This window comes from Acyrthosiphon pisum, chromosome X (genome assembly GCF_005508785.2).
Source record: "Acyrthosiphon pisum isolate AL4f chromosome X, pea_aphid_22Mar2018_4r6ur, whole genome shotgun sequence".
Classification (NCBI taxonomy): Eukaryota; Metazoa; Arthropoda; class Insecta; order Hemiptera; family Aphididae; genus Acyrthosiphon; species Acyrthosiphon pisum.
In genome coordinates this window covers 19,020,557-19,034,153 of record NC_042493.1, presented here as the reverse complement: position 1 = coordinate 19,034,153, position 13,597 = coordinate 19,020,557, and the positions used below count along the sequence as shown (strand labels likewise).

Here is a 13,597-nt window from a genome sequence, read left to right as displayed (position 1 = left end):
TAGATAACCGGCAGTCCACAAATAATCGATTGTAGTAGTTGTTACTAACTTCAAATCACAGTATATCGTAATAATAAATTAGCGGAAATCTATTATCACGAAGTATATCTACAGAATATAAATAATAACACACCACACCTTGGTACCAATAATGATTTTTAGATTTTTGGGATATTTAATTTGGATGTAAATATGTAATTATTTTAACTAACAGGAAAGCTAGGGGGGGAGTTGTCCCCCCTGCCCCTCCTTGTGGGCGCCCCTTGAATACCAGTAGGTAGGTAATTAGGAAACATTTTATATAAGCAGATCGCAAACACCAAGAAGGACGATAATGTGATATTGATAATATACAATTGTTATACAAAAGTTAAGTCTAAATATAAATGTTTTGACTTAGAAAGAAATAAAGGTTATGTGAATTTTGATAGTTTAGTTTAATTTAAATTATTTATTAATTTAATATGAATAATCAAATATTCATATTTTATAAAATGTACTAATTACTAATGTCTAATACAGAACAATAGATAATTTAGATACTTTTTTTTTAAATTTTTTGTTGATTATTGTTATTATTAGAAAGAACTAGATTTAACAAGTAGGTATACATATAGGTACCTAAAACATATCGTATTTACTAATGTCTAATAGTAAATAATAACAATGGCTCAAATATTTAGCTATTTTATCATTTTTACCAGATTATTGGTAAATTTACTGTAAAAAATACCGATAAATTTACCGATATTTTTTTTACGTAAATTCTCCATCTCTAGCAAAAATGCTTGGATTTTCTTTGACAGTATCGTTCTGATAGGAAAGTGAATCTAATTGGTTAGGTCCTCATAAGTTTGTCTACCTTTATAAAAAAAAAAATGTCCATATAAAGCCAAATTAAATTTATATGAGCGTTTGAAGTTCATATTTTTACAATATTGGATATTCACCAAATTCTTATGAAGCGATTTTCTTATTTTGTTGTAATTCAAAATAGAATAACTGTAGATACACAAAAATTTTACTGAATGTATATTTTCATTTTATATACACCATAACATTTTAAAAATATTTTGACTCATTTTGAACTGTTTACGGACAATTTAAAATTTCTTTTTTTTTAGTTTTTTTTTCATAAATACATATCAATAAATTGATAGAATTTATTTGTTGGGCCAAAAAGCATGAAAATTTAATAGAAGGCTCCTGATATATTGTTACAATAGCAGTAGAAAAATATTAAAAATATATAATATGCAACATTTTGTTCTATAAGCATTTAACGTTCGAACTTTGACAAAATGTATCAAAATCTCGAAAATTATCAATTATTGTAATTACAAAATTATAAAAAGTTCAGTTAACTAAGAATTGAAAATATAAAACAAAGATTCTCATAAATAATTCATACTGTAACTAAAAAATCTATAAAATACTTAAACACAATTATTTTTTACAGACATTTTAAATTCAAATTTGAACAAAATTACATATTAAAACCAAGAATAACGATTTTAGTTATTCTGTTGTAAATTAAAAATATTATTTGTGGATATACGACACTTTTAGAATATATTGTTATATTTTATATAGGTACACAAAGACACTATTATTAGTTATTACTTATCTTGATTGAAAATAATATTATATAATTTTATTCGCATATCCATTATTACGCATTTCTTGTAAAATATTATTTTGTAGTTTTGACTTTTTTTAAGTCCATTTTAAAATTTAAAACCTTTAAAATACGCCCACGAAAATTATACGGCCGGGGATCCTCCTGACTTCCCCCCCCCCTCTAGATCCGGCCCTGGTTATGGTGTGTAGAAAATGCTAACATAAATATTCAGTCTAAATTGCATGTATCTACGGTCCTCTTTTTTTAAAGTTACACCAAAAACGATTTTTGTCAAAAACTGATTTCGCATAAAAATTCCTGTTTTTCCTTAAATTTTTCTTTTGTTTTTCATTGCGCTTTTGAAAATTACTGGGAAATTTTTACTTTTGACCCCCTCCCCTCAAGGAACCAACTAGATTCATTTTCCTATCAGAAAAGGTACTGTTGAATAAAATCTAAGCATTTTTACTGTCTTAAAAGGTGATCGCAGACACAAATAAAAAAAAGATAGAAAAAGAAACAATGAAAAACACACATCATTGTACAATCAATACATTCATATTCATCGCTCCACTCAGAATCTAAAAATATATCATTGCATTGTATATAAAAATGATTCTGAGTAGAGACAATCTGTCAGCCTATATCACTAAACAATTAATGATGGATACTTATCCAGGTGATATCCTACTAAATATTTTTGCAACTATATCTATTTAAAAATTTTAATGTAGTAAACCAATAATGTAGTAATTGATTTGTATGACTGTTAATTGTATATCAGCTGATACCAAGTTTATGCTTGGCAACAGTACTAGAAAATATTGCTGCGTTTTCCAAATTGTCCATACCAAACACATTACAGTAAGATACTTTTAGTCAAAATAAAATATAAATATAAAGTTTATTAATATAAAATTACATTAAATAAAAGTTAACTTATAAAATCAATTAGATATATATTTTTTAAAAATGGACAGACCGATAAATAGTCTTAAAATAAAGGTGAACAAATTATAGGCATGTCACAATAACAAGGCAATAATATTGGTGCTTACACATTAATAATTGGTTCTTGGACGGAATAATTATTCATTAATCTAGGTATACAATATGTATGTAGTAATTAAATATAAAATAAAGGCACTATCAGTTGCAAATGTAATAATATGGGAACTGTAGAAAAAGATTTTTAATTCCTCCGGCTACATTACTGTAATTGTTCTTTGATGGAAAAGTAATTTAAAAATAAAGGTGAACAAAGTACAGGTATGTAGCAATCAAGATTGAAACATTTACACTAGCAGTTTTGATGCTGGAGCTTCTTAAGTGTGATGATGGTTGGCCACAAGCTGGTGGGCATACTGGTATTATTGTTTCTGCAAAGTTTACAAACAATAAGAGTTAAATTGCATTTAAAAATATACTCCTTTCATGTTAAAATATACCCGCATATGTTGTGTCCATCTTACTATAGTGCATTTCATTATAACTGCGACTCAACGCTAACAGTGCTCATGGTGGTTTTGTCTCAAACCAGGGGGTTTCAAACTAGGATTGAAAATATGTGTAAAATATTCGTTATAAATTTTAAATTTGTCGCGCAACTTTACGCGCTAGTTTTAGAAGCCCTAATGAAAAAACACCATGAGGCGCGTTAGCCTCGAGTCGCGGTTACAATGAAACACACTATAATGCATAATATACCAAAATGTACGTACAGCAGTTCCAATTTTGTATTGATCGCTTAAATATTAAGAGTGAATTGACCTATTATCAAACTTATATGTAAGAATATTATACGCGTTTTTTATGTTATTTTAATTTTTAAATGAATTATGAGTATTTTCAAATATTAATATTTTACTTATTCTAATTTACTCTAATATTTAAGTCTTAAGCTAACAACATAAAACAGTAACTTCTGGACGTACATTTTGATATATTAAGTGTCAATAAAACGGTGACAACACATGCGGATACAACATCCTCTTCAGATGAAACCTTGGTATTCGCCAGTTTTCATCTGCAACGGTCAGGCAACACTCGTTACCTTCATCAAGTCAATTATCTGTACACATATCGTGTAGCCAAGCCAGTCCTACACACAAATGGACACCGGGATTCCTTCTTAACTTGAATAGATTATAGAAATAATAGGGAAATCATAAAATTATTTGATAATAAATATTACAACACAATAAATTTGTATACTGTAATAATTATAAGTTTTATCTATTACATACCATAATGTATAATAAGTACAATGTAATAGTTTTTGCTATGTCTTACAAACGTATAATATAATATGTTATTAGATATTATCTAATTTTACGTTCACAATAATCCATTTTATACGGTTTTTTTTAAAATTAGAGTGAATAAACATATTATAAAATTTAAAGGTAAGATAATTATCTAGGTGTTTCAGACTTTTATTGATATTTTAACTTTGAAGCAAGTTATGACCATTTTAAAGTGTACTAACAAATTAGTTTTAAAATGATGATTGTATTGCTTTCTTATTAAAATACCGATATAAATGTCTTAGATCGAACCTGGATGATAAACTTACTTTTAAATTTTATAAAACATCAATTCATTCTAATTTTTAAAATAACAGAGTAAAATGGATTACTGTAAACAAAAAATTGTCTGTTATACATTTGTAATTTAGAGACAACATTAGGATTCGGTCACAAGAATATAAAATGTAGATAGTTATAACAGATTATCTTGAATGTTGGTTAAAACATATTGCATGTCTAAAGTAAATTTTATAATGTGTATACTTTGAAAACAAGACAGAAATTTAGATAAGGGAAATACTACAATTTTTTTTTATGCAAAACGACATTAAAATTAATTCAAATTGTATGAAATATATTTTTATTTTGTCAACACAACTTAAGGCAAATAATTTGAAAACTATATTATAAAAATTATGTTTATGAAACTCATATTTACCATAAAGATTAACTGTAACTTCAGCAGTTCCTAATACATTTGATGCTTTGCAAATGTAATCACCATATTGACGTTTCTCAATTGTGATAATACGTATAGTAGTGTCTGTAAATTCATCTGCAGTAGCAAAATGCGAGATTCTAAAGGAAAAGGAATATTACATTCAATATTTTAATCACAATAGAAACATTTTCAAGAACTCAATCACTAAGTTTACCTATAATGTTGATTGTTGGATAGTTGTATTCCATTATTTATCCAAATAATGGCTGGTGGAGGATAAGCCTCAACATGACATTCGAGATCCATGTCATACTGTAGAGCTTGTCCCAAACGAGGTTTAGGAACAGTTATAACTGGAGCAAATTCTACCTCTATGGCAATATTACGTCTGGCGCCTCTTCCAACACCATTTTCAGCTACACAGTAATAGGTTCCACGATCTTCTTTAGTTATTGCCGGAATTTTCAAAATGTTACCTCTAGAAGATGAAATGTATGCTTAATTTATGTTAATGTTTAATATGCATATTATATATATTTTTATTGTTAGTACCTATAAATTGATCCGCCTGTGGGTAAAATAGCATTATTTTCACGTCTCCAGGAAACTCTCGGACTAGGAAATCCACCAGCATAACATTCAAGTTTTACTGGTTGACCCTCATTTACAACCAATGATCTAGTTGAGTTGTCAGAAATAATAGGAGGTCTGCGCACTTCTAACTCTACATCGGCAGATATTTTGTTGTTCAACCCAAGCAATACTTGACAGCGATAATAACCAGCATCAGTTTCTTGAATATCCTTAATCTAAAAATTAAAATTATTTCAAAATAAAATAAGAGACTTACCTAAATGTTTAGATTATTGACTAACACACAAATATAACACAAGTATAGTACATTACATTTATTGTAAAATTGTATTTAAATCAATGTTTAAATACCTGTAGTGTGTAACTAGTGCTGTCAATGTCTTGTCTTAATGAAAATCTTGAATCTTTTATAATAAGTGTACTTCCAGATGAAAGCATAACAGGTTCAGTTATTTTTTCTTTATCAACCTTAACCCATAAAACAGGGAAATCCATGGCATATAAAACTGAACATGTCATCTCCGCTGTGCCGCCAATATCTTTTATAGGTTTTTGTGTTATATGAGATATAGTGGGTGTCCTCTGAGAAAACGCTAAAATTAAAAATTAAACATTAATAATTTAGTATGCAACATCATAATATTTAAAATATAAGTATTAAGTATAGGCCAAAAACATGATTAACGACAAATATGTTTGGTTTCCAACTGCAAGAAGAAATAAGAATTGGTGGTGGTTGGTTATTACACTGAAGAAAATGAATTAGAAGTTTTTTAGAATATAAAAATAACACACAATTTAGGAAATAGAAATTTCAATAAAATTTAACAACTATGAAAACTGGGACGAAAAAATCACTCTATCATATCAGATTTAATTATAGAGACTATGGTTAGCAGATACTAATCTTTTTTTGAATTTAGATAAATCTTGGATCTCGTTTCACTCCTTCATAGAAAATACACTACTAAATATAGAATCTATCTACTTAAATAACTCTTATGCACCAAGTATTATGTAATAAAAAAATAAATAAACACACTAAATATTTAGGTATAGAAATGTGCAGACGTGCAGTAACAAGCATTGGATGAACCATATAAATCTAGTTCCAAATAAAGTTAGGAAAATGTTGTACCTATTTAGAGAGCTACGAAATATTTGGGATAGGAGGAAACTCTGTACAGTTTACAAGGCTACAATTTATTAGACATTTATTATTTTTTTCAAATTTACATAGGTATTATAGGTTTTATAGTATGATGGTAATAATTAGGGCAGTGAAGTTGTTGCATTTGCATATTTTTTGTAAATGCTTATATTTGTTGCTGAGTGAGCTTAAAATATGTTTTGTTAAACTCTTAATTTAAACAAAAAAAAATGTTATTGCAATAAATGCAATTTTGGCGATTTTTTTAATTTTACTGCAATTTCAACTATTTTTCATAATTTTTGTTTACATTTAAGATTATATAAAATAAAAGTAAGTAAACTTAGCAATGAACAAATTTCTATATTTGTTGTAAGTAATACTTATTATTTTATTAATATTTCTATAGAGCGATTATCGTATTAAGGTTGCTAAGAAAACTTAAAATAATCATTTATTATGCAATGCAATAATGTAAGCAATATTTATATTTAATTTTTGTTATTATTTATTAATATGTTTGATTTTATTCGATGCAATTTTTAAATTTATAAGTGCAATTTTTTATATATTTTAATGCAATAATGCAATCAATTTAGTGAGTTTTTAAATGCAATAACTTCACTACCCTAGCAATAACTAATAATTATTATTTATTATTATCATAATAGTAATATATTAAGTGTTACAGAAAGAAAAAAATATGATATATATTTTTATCGAGAAAAATCTATAGAAATGAACATAATAAGTAAATATATGATTGAATATAAAGTTTGTGCACTCTGTATATAAAAGTAGTTTAATTTGCTATTACATACATTTTAGTTTCAGAAATTCCCTGTAGATATTATACTATATTGATTTCAAAAATTAAAAACAACTTAACAATATAATTAGAGAAGTCTGATAAGTTAATCTGTCAATATATATAGTTGAACTTAGAAGAATATAAAGATCAAATAAAAATTTGATTTTTCACTTTTGATCATTGTGCTGACAGTGACTTTACTGTATTGTATTATTGTGCTTCGTGTCTTACAAAGTTCTGAATTTAATATACCTATTATAAAATATGGAAATTATTAACCTACCTAACATGCTAACATTATAGAATAAAATTGATCACATTTCAGCTGATATATTAGATATTATATTAATATTTTTATCATTTATATTATATTTAAATTAATTTAGCTTAATTTTTTTTTTAAATTGTATTTTAAATATGGAGCATTTTAAAAATGTTGCCCGCATTTTAAGCATCATTACAAAATAGATTGTAATATTGATAACACAGCAAATATATTGCATAATATTATTATTATTATATTCTGTGATTATAAGCTATTTATTAAAGTAAAATTATATTGATTTATTATTTACATTATATTAATTATAAACCGATTATATCGATTATAATATTATCATTTTGGTTTTTTTTCAGTAAATCTGTTAATGTTCAGAACTTTTTTTATTCCTAATAATATATTTTAGGTTTTATGTTAACTAATAGAAATAAAGGTTGTAAATTTATTAACGTAACTTTTATTTTAATTGTTTTTTTTATAATAATTTAATAAATAATGTGTTATTTTTAACAAAACCAGAGTTAAGCCAGTAATTAATTAATAAATATAACAAATAGTTACACATAAATTGAAAATAAAAATAATTTATTTTTGATACCATGGAATTTAATAATAATAAATAATGCATGCTTCTAAAAAATAAAAAAATATAAAAAACTGAACCAAAAAATAATTATCATGATGATAAAAAATGACATTTGTTATTAAGTTACTGTTAAAATATTTAACCATTTAGGTTATGGTCAAATCTATTTTACATTGTTATATTTAAAAATATTAAATAGCCAATTACTAACTGTTCACTGGACTTGAAATATTGTTGTTCAGTTTTTGTGTAGTGTTGATTAAGCTGTAAACTGTCTATATTAATAGTGAAGTGATATAATAATTTAATATTTTAAACTGGTTATTTATAAAAAAAAATTAACTTCACTTAAGTCAATAGTTATAGTTAATAATTATTAATTACTAATTGAAGTTTCTAAATTTTAACTTAACTGAATTAAAAATTCACTCATAACTCTAATAATTATTCCTACTTATTAACAAAGTTAAATTATATTATTGACTTACTCAGCGTAGCATTTACTCATTAAAATTTAAAAAACATAAACAATTAATAAATAATATATTATTTATATATTTACTTATATATATTTTACGCCAATCGGCAGTTAACAATAATACATATTATGTAGGTAGGTAATAACAATTAAATAAAAAACAAAATTAACAGTAATAAAGTATAAGAACTCTATAACAAAAACTATTATATGATATATTATAATATATCAGTATAAAATAATACAAACATTTAAATCATTACTTGTTTGACAACCATTGAAAATCATGCTTGTGAATCATAAGGAAAATTTTAACTTTGATTTTTACTTAAAAGGAATGTTACAAAATACAAGGTGAGATATAAAATAGATGTTATATGTTCTTTTTGAACTGTTAAACATTGAAGGTCTGTGAACAATTGCATCACAAACATTTTTTTGGGGCAATAATCAAATATTTTTTATTTGGACAGGTAATTTTGTTAGGAAGTAAAAATATTTTTATATTTAGCTAAAGTTACAGAATAAGTTATATTATGTTGGTTTTAATTCAGTGTAATAAATTAGCATTATGTATACAATAGGTACTGATTTACTTTAGTCAGCACACGGGTAACAAAACGCATGCTGTATTATTCTATGTAATAAGGGAACTGGAACAATAATATTATATATATTTAAAGGGATACTAAAAGTTGCTATTGTCTATAAACCGATTCTAAACTCAAATTGATCTATTGACAGAATTTTATCTTTTTCCAAAAAACTTATTAGCTTGGATTTAACTATTTTTCTAATAGTTTAAAAAAAATATAATCATTGAGATCAGTAGTCTATAATCACTCATAATTTTTTTATTCCTGTTTTTTTTTAAAAATAGTTTGACAATTTATTGTTAACTTGGATGGTGCAATGTTTTATTAATGAATTAACAGCTATTCTAATCTATTTATATCTATAGATATTCTAATCTATCAAAACCTGCTGCAGTATGATTTTTAAAATTATTTATTAGGTACTTCTTTGCTTCATTCAAACCAACAGATTTTAAGTAAAAGTCATCACAAAGTATTTTTTCATATGGTTCAGTAGTTTCAAATAAGTTAGAATTACATTTTTCAATTAATTTAAGCCTTATACCTAATAGTATAAAAATTATTTCTAAATTTTTTTAGTAAATGTATACAATTATGCATCAAGGATATAACTAAGTATTTTGACTTTAAAGGAAATTTAATTTTTGTGACACTTTTTTCGAAATGATAAAATTTCATAGTCAGTATTATTACATATTTTATAAGTGGATTTGATGTAATAATTGGATTGTATTATGTTATATAAGTTTGAAGAACGCCTGCTGCTTCAGTATTATTTAACATAATCACATTTTGAAAACATATTATTATTGTCTATCTAAAGATTACTTTAATAATGGGGAAATTTGAACTAATTATTCTTCCTAAATTAACACATCTAATATTTATACATATTATTTTATATTTATATTTATACATATTTATAAATACTATAGATTGCTCACTGGCCGGTTTTTTGGTGGCACAAAATATTTACTCCCGGTAGATGGCAATGCGCCGTGACTACTAGCAATTACAATGTTACCTGACATTACTAACCACAAGCCTGCACCCAATAACACGGCCGCCTGGATTAGTCATGTCGGTAACGTTGTAAACGCTAGTAGTCACGTCACCTTGCCATAGACTGGGAGTAAATATTTCTCGCCACCGAATAACCGACCAGTGAGCAATTTATAGTATATTAATAAATCAATGGTATTACTTTAATTGTTGCAATATAGGTAGGTATATTAAAAGTACTTAAAAACTCAGAAATAGACATGAAATATTTAGTTCTCTAATGATTGTACAAGTTAATAGAATTAATGATATCTATAAAATTTAATTTAAAGAATATTATATTATTATAGTTGTTACCTACATTTATAAATATAGAAATTAAGTTTAAATAATTTTTGCTTTCTTGTCATCAATAATTAAAATAATTCTTAAGCCAATTAACCTTTTAGCATAGGTACCTCAAGTTCCATAGTTTTGAAAAAATATATCTATTTGAATTATTAATAGATTCATAAGATTCAACAAAGTTAACAGAAAAAAATTATAGTTTTTCATAATATCAATGTCATGTAATTATAAGTATAGTGGAAATTTTTTCTAATACACCTGAATTACTGTTCTAAGGTAGGTTTCATACCCAAAACTAAGGAGAATAATTTTCTGAAAAAAAAATATTAATAAAATGTAGGTAACAATTATTACAATAAAATATTAATTAACTCCTATGAATTTTTAGTCCTTTATTAAAAATGAGACTAACCTATCTAAGAAGCAACTTATTTTCATAAAATTTTTAAAGTATAGGTACCCATAAAGTTTATTAATAGATACTAAACTTCATTATTTTGTACGTTATGAAAAAATGTATTATTGAAAGGGGGTCTTGATAAAAATGTATTAATTAGGGTGACAAATGTATGCTTGTACCTATAAGTTTAAAACTGAACAGAAATACACTTTTTATAGATATGTAACTTGTGTTTGAAAAATATTAAAAATATCGTTCAATAGTGAAAATAAAATTGATGGTAAATAATAAGAGAATACCTAAGTAGATAGGTAAATACTCCATTTCAAGATTATGATTATAAAGTTTTGTCTTTTCAGTATAAACTGCACATAGATTACCTACCTACAAAGTAAAGTTTTGAACAGCTCCTGACAACCAACATTTAAAAAAAAAAAAAACATAAAGTGCGTGATCGTAAATTAAACTACAATTACAATTATGTCATTGCTGGAGCACCAGACACTGAATTTAATGGACAAGCGATATATTACACCAGAAATAGCAACAAAGTCTGGATAAAATAAAAACTTTTTCATTTTAATTGTACCCAATACATATTATACAAGATATCAATGCTGACCGTCTCGTACAATCGAGTCGGTAGGTCACACCGTTCTTAATTTTACAACGGACGATCATATAAACAGGAGGGCCACTCCCCGATTCAACCACAGCAAAACGCGTTCACGCCCGGATTGTAGTCGGTTGTGAGATCGTCAGACCCGAGTTGGTCAACAATGGATCCGCACTCGGACCGTCTGTCAATCTAACGCCGCCGTTTATCATTATCGGAGAGTATTGTAGTGATACTTACCGAGGTTAATGCACAGCACAACGAGGACGCTGTAAACGTTCTTCATCTCGGAAAAGTGCGGTTATTTCTCCGCGTACGACGAAGAGGAAGAAATAAAATATCGTGACCCGACGGTGTTAATCAATCGCCGACCGAATGAAAAAAATACTTTAAAAAAAAATTAACGTTATAATTGTTTACCGAACTAAAGTCACAAAAAACATGGCTACCATTTGACCAACAGGCGTTGACGAATGGATGATAAGTTGTGAGCGTCGTTTATCCGTTTCGGCGGCAGGCGGTGACAATAGCGTTGTTGTTGTAGTGAGTAGACGCGGCTGCCCCTTCCACCTGTGGAATGCACATGTTCTTACACCACCCGAAGCGCTTCGCCTCCAACGGCGGAATAATAATTCTTTAGTTTTCGGCTGATAAAATGACGTGTTTATTGTACCTACTTGAAGGTGGTGTTGACGTGCCGTGGAGGAATAACGATCGTGAATCACTTACCGTCGTGTTGTCGTCCTTCGGCCAGCATTCGAACTCTGGGGAGGTGTTTGGTTAATGACCAATAATATATTACTATATACACTGTACAGACTATAATACAACGACTGAACAGTGAACACGACGACGATAATAATGTTATTGGTACTTATTAATTTCGGGCCTGATTCGACATGATAGTTTTTGTTTGAATCTGTTGATATCTATACTAGAATATCTAGTATTAATTGTAGCCTATAGGTCAATCTTTAATTTTCTAGTTTAATATTACTATTACTTGAATCGCAGAAATAAAGTCCCACACTAGGAAAAAAAAGTCCCCATAAAAATTAATAAAAATATATCAAAATTAAAGTATAAACTATAAATATGTTTAAATTGTATTGAAAAATACATTAAAGTTACATAAAAAAATGTTAATTACTTACTTAAATCACATATTAAAATATAATAAAATTTAATTTAATACAAGTCTAAAATAATAAAATGTAATACATTATACAATAGTCAATAATAAATACAATTGTAGTACCTACCTATATAGGTAATTATAATAATAATGCTATAAAAATGTAATACTATACCTTATTAGGTACAGTTCTTTCTTATGTTATGATTTACGGCCGTTAAAAAGGCCTGTTTAACCTATTATTATACCAAAAAACGTTTGTTTTTATGTAATGTTCCTAATCAAAGTTCAAATTATAATTTATAAGGTACCTATCTATAGTAATTTCATATTATGAATAATTTATAATATGAAACTTTTTGTATTTATCTATGCAATTTGATATACACCATATTATTATCATTACACTAAAACTAAATAGGTACTAAGTTATAGCAAAAGCCAAAAATATGATCTTCATTAAGGAACTTAAAAATTAAATACATATATTATAATATATAAATTATATAGGTAATGTAAGCTTCTTTCTATTTTTCAATACAATTTTTATATATTTATACTTCAATTTTGATATATTTTCATTCATTTTTTTCGGGACTTTTTGTCATAATGTGGGACTTTTTTTCCGATTACTCTATTACTTATTAGGTACCTACAACTTGTACTAGGATAAAGATAAATAGTATTACTACCTTGGTACTTGTTTGTTGTTGGTACCGTTACCTTATTAATTATTGTACGTAGGTACTACGTACATAATATTATGTGGCAAGTATTGCGAAAAGAGAGACAGGCAATACATTTGCACCTAAAACTTGGCAGATGTTGATTTCCGTTCATTTATTAGACATTTTTTTTTATCTAAACAATTTTGATTTTAAAAGGGCGCCACACCCGCATGTGTTGTCTCTGTCTTACAAACGCGTAACATATCAAATTTACGCTCAGAAATTCAAGTTGTATGCCGTTATCTTAAAAATTAGAGTGAATCGACCTATTATGAAACTTGA

The 13,597-nt window shown here is 26.6% G+C and overlaps 1 protein-coding gene across 1 annotated transcript; it reads right to left on the bottom strand.

The window, feature by feature from the left end:
• Positions 1-2,506: 2,506 nt before the first annotated feature.
• LOC100168017 (lachesin) lies at positions 2,507-11,970 on the bottom strand. Its single transcript, XM_001945126.5, has 6 exons — positions 11,693-11,970; positions 5,537-5,778; positions 5,144-5,400; positions 4,806-5,069; positions 4,589-4,728; positions 2,507-3,000 (listed from the first exon to the last, which is right to left on the bottom strand). The coding sequence occupies exons 1-6, from the start codon at positions 11,736-11,738 to the stop codon at positions 2,864-2,866; spliced, it is 1,086 nt and encodes a 361-aa protein (XP_001945161.1). The 5' UTR covers positions 11,739-11,970; the 3' UTR covers positions 2,507-2,863.
• Between the last annotated feature and the right edge of the window lie 1,627 nt (positions 11,971-13,597).

What these genes read in the sequence shown, in the direction of transcription:
- LOC100168017 (XM_001945126.5), bottom strand. Translation starts at nt 11,738, where the DNA reads ATGAAGAACGTTTACAGCGTCCTCGTTGTGCTGTGCATTAACCTCG. An exon ending in GCACTAGTTACACACTACAG is followed by an intron (nt 5,401 to 5,536) that starts GTATTTAAACAT and finishes TTTAATTTTTAG; the next exon opens with ATTAAGGATATTCAAGAAAC. An exon ending in AGTTACAGTTAATCTTTATG is followed by an intron (nt 3,001 to 4,588) that starts GTAAATATGAGT and finishes TAAACTTTGCAG; the next exon opens with AAACAATAATACCAGTATGC.